General features: G+C 66.1%; 1 protein-coding gene across 1 annotated transcript; it reads left to right on the plus strand.

The window, feature by feature from the left end:
* Nucleotides 1-733: 733 nt before the first annotated feature.
* MNEG_14742 (hypothetical protein) lies at nucleotides 734-3,620 on the plus strand (the record flags this gene model as incomplete). The annotated part of the gene is made up of 8 exons (XM_014036787.1): nucleotides 734-892; nucleotides 1,214-1,312; nucleotides 1,691-1,753; nucleotides 2,012-2,122; nucleotides 2,431-2,483; nucleotides 2,752-2,863; nucleotides 3,157-3,240; nucleotides 3,513-3,620. The coding sequence occupies 8 exons, from the start codon at nucleotides 734-736 to the stop codon at nucleotides 3,618-3,620; spliced, it is 789 nt and encodes a 262-aa protein (XP_013892241.1).
* Between the last annotated feature and the right edge of the window lie 38 nt (nucleotides 3,621-3,658).

Genomic DNA, 3,658 nt, shown 5'->3' on the forward strand with positions numbered 1-3,658 from the left:
CGCCGCCGCTGTGGTCGCCGCTATGCTTAGGGGGGCCGTCGCCTTCAGTACGGCGCTGATGTTTCTTTATACGATTAGTGGGTGCCGCCTCCGCCTTTTGCCGCTTTGCAGGGGCCGATCCCGCGATTTGCAGGATCGTTCGCTTTCGCTTGGGCTGTGGCATGGCAGAAATTTGCAGATAAAGGAGAGAGAATGCCAACAAAATGAGATGGTAGACGCCCCCTTGCAAAGCCCACTCACCGGGTGCCGACCGATGACATGGGTAGTACGCCAGTGAAAGTGAAATGTGGTTTGCTGCTCAACATCATACATAAAAGTTGAAATCACAATCAGAGGTCATCAGACCAGCAACCAACAAGGCGAGCGGCGCTGGCTAGATCACACCTGCATGAGCTGTTTGGCGCCTATAAATGGCGGCTTTTCGGCGCGATTGTGGCTATAAACAGCTTGAAGTGACATGCTTGCTCGTGTACCGAACGCCGCTGGGCGCAAGGACCCCGAATGCAGCAGGGCGTGAGGAGCAGTGAGGCGCAACGACTTGCTGCCCCTGCTTGCTGGCACACGCAGGTCATTGCACTCAGCCCCTTCGCCCCAGGCGTCACAGAGCTTCCCAGAAAGCCCTTGCCCCTGCATTCCAGCGGCTAGGACTGCGCCGATCGCCGCGTCGGCAGCGCCATTGACGCAGCCAGCAGCCACAGCAGCGGCAGCAGCCGCAGCAGCGGGGGCCCGCGCGATGGCGGACGGGGACGACGAGGTGCCGGCCGGCTTCGGCGGCGCGGCGGCCGTCGCTGTCCCCCCTCCCAAGGAAGGCGATGACAAGGAGGAGAAGAAAGGCGAGGTGGCTGACGAGCAGGCGGACAAGCTCGCCGCTGAGCTGGAGCAGGGCGCCAAGGTGGGGTGTGACGGCAGGGGGCCCTGTGGTGTGTCCAAGTCAAGGGCAGCAGGGGCCAGCGTGGTGCACGGCGCCAGAGCGCCCAGCAGCGGCGACAGCCCCCCTGCCCCTGTGTCGCCCGGAGCCGCGCCCGCAGCAGCTGTGCGATTGGGGACGGCCGTGCGCCGCTCGACCTCCCCTGCGGAGCCCCCCCTCCCATCCCTGCCCTCAAAGCTCACATCCACACACGGCAATACCCATGGTCACATGAATAATCGATCATCCACACCTAAAACACATGGACACACACACACATGCACACACACGCGCACGCACCCCCAGGTCGACGAGGGCGAGAACGCCCCCGACGCGCCTGACCTGAGCCTGAGGCTGAGCAACCAGCTGGTCAACCCAGAGACTGAGATCAAGTCCATCACACAGGTGCGGGGATCCCGAACGCAGATTGCATGTTAGCTTTGCAAGTTTTGTCTCGTGAATTGTGTGTGTGTGTGTGTGTGTTCAGGGTGAGGGGATTGGCTGGGTGCACATGACTGCGAGCGGCTCTGCAGGCCCCCCCGCCGCTTGCGCCCGACAGCAGGGGCGCCCGCCTGGCACGCTGCACACCAAGCTTTCGCCGCGGGCGCAGGCATGCCTGCAGGGCGCCCAAGGTCGCACCCAGACACCACTGGAAGCTCCAGGGCGGCGTGCTGCTGCCGGCCGCGTGAGTGCATGGAGTCCCACTGGCCGGGCCTGGCAGTGCATCCAACCATGCACGCCGCCCCCATTCCCCCGCACTTTCCGCGCCGACGCCATGCGAAGGACGCCATATATTCGAGCGCCCAAAGGTTTGAGGACCTGCCGCTGTCACCGGAGCTGCTGCAGGTGGGAGGAGGGGGGTCGGGCTGCCGTGGGGGGTGGGGCTGCGGGATGGCGCGCCTCCCGTTGGGTGGAGGGGCAAGGGGTCGGCACAGCCGCCGGGTGAGGCAACCGGCGGGCGCGACGGGGTGTTGGTGAGGGCAGGGGAGCTGCGTCCTGCCTGCCCCGCTCCTTCTCAGCCATCGCAGCCACCCCTGTCTCGCCACACGGCGCTCCCTCTGCACGGTCACCCCTGACGGCCCCTCCCCACGCGCCCGCCCCCAGGGCCTGTACAGCGAGATGAAGTTTGACCACCCCAGCAGCATCCAGGCCTCCACCCTGCCCATGATCCTGCAGCCGGACCAGCAGGGGCAGTACAGGGACCTCATAGCACAGGTCAGCATGGGAGTGGGGACAGGGTGGTGGTTTTTGAGGGGAGGCTGCGCAGGCCCGGGAGGAGTGGGGCGTCGGGCTGCAGGCGGGTTGAAAACCACCTACGTGGCGCTATGCATGCCATGGGAGCTGACACCGGGACGCAGTCGCTGCGGCTGCTGCCGCTCAGCCGCACGCCCTGCTACGGCGTGTCGTCGGGGCCCGCAGGCGGCACGCCTCGTCGGCCGGCCGGCCGACAACGGAACCAGACCCACCGCGGCTCGCGGCTCTTTTGAGCGAACCCTCCACGCCCCCTTGCCCTCCGTCCTCAGGCCCACAACGGCAGCGGCAAGACCACCTGCTTTGTGCTGGCCATGCTGAGCAGGTGGGGCCCAACCATCCATGGAGGCGGCCGTCACATAACAGGCAGCCAACCGGCACGCAGCACGGCAGCTTTTCCTCACTTGCAGCACCCGCAGGGCGTCAGTGCTGCAACTGATGCTCCAGCTTCCTTGGCCTCGGCTTGCTGCCCCTGCACAACCTGATGTCGCATCATCAATCAGCATCATGCGCCCACATTCGGCTGTAGTTATGAACCCCTCGTCACCTCAGCACCCCGCCGTGACCCCTGCTCGCCCCCGCGCCTTCGACAGGGTCGACCCCGCACTGCAGGTGCCCCAGGCGCTCTGCATGTGCCCCACGCGCGAGCTGGTGCTGCAGAACCTCCACGTGCTACGCCGCATGGCCAAATATACCACCATCAAGGTGAGGGGCTCATCTTATTAAAGGGGGGTCGGCGCGGTGCTGAGCGGGGCGGCGCGAGTGCTGGTGTCTTTACTAGGGGGAGTGACGCGGTGCTGAGCTGGGTGGCGCGAGTGCAGGTGCAGGCGGCGGCCGGCTAGTCGCGCGGCCATGCAGGGCGCCTTGCAGCTTGGTGCTTGCCACGCTTTGGCTGGAGGGCGCCTTTGCTGCGGCCCCGCCGTCGTGGTAGCTTTGTAATGGGGGTGCGCAGCGGCGGAGAGGTCGACCAAACTTCTGCGCGCGCGTGTCCCTCTCAGGCTGTCAGCACGGCCGACGAGGGCGGCGGCGGCGGCGGGCCTGGCGGGCGCCGCGTCGCGCGGCGAGCCAAGCTTACGGAGCAGGTGGGTTTGGGGCGTGACATAGGGACACACCAGCTGTGTGCACGCGGCTGGGGCTTTTGGCTGCGCCTTGGATTCGCCTCTGGTGATGTGGGCAGGCTGCCAGCCCTTCGCCGCATTTCGACAGCGTTTACAAAAAACGGCGTGGCGACCTGACTCACAGCTATCGCCCTGCGCGAGCTCGCCTGTAATACGCCCATCCTGATTGCTCCAGCCCCCCTTCCCGACACCCACCTCTGCACGGCCCGTGTTTGTCCCACCTGCACCCCCCACAGGTGGTCATCGGCACCCACGGCCGCTGCAAGAACTGGGTGAGCTGCAACCAGGCCCTGCGCTGCTGCCGGCTTGTTCTGGGACGAGGGCGGGGGATGGGGGATGGTTGAGGGGGTGAGGGATGCTTCCTGCGTGCGCCTCTTCGGCC

The sequence above is a fragment of the Monoraphidium neglectum genome (genome assembly GCF_000611645.1).
Source record: "Monoraphidium neglectum strain SAG 48.87 unplaced genomic scaffold scaffold04730, whole genome shotgun sequence".
NCBI classification, from domain to species: domain Eukaryota; kingdom Viridiplantae; phylum Chlorophyta; class Chlorophyceae; order Sphaeropleales; family Selenastraceae; genus Monoraphidium; species Monoraphidium neglectum.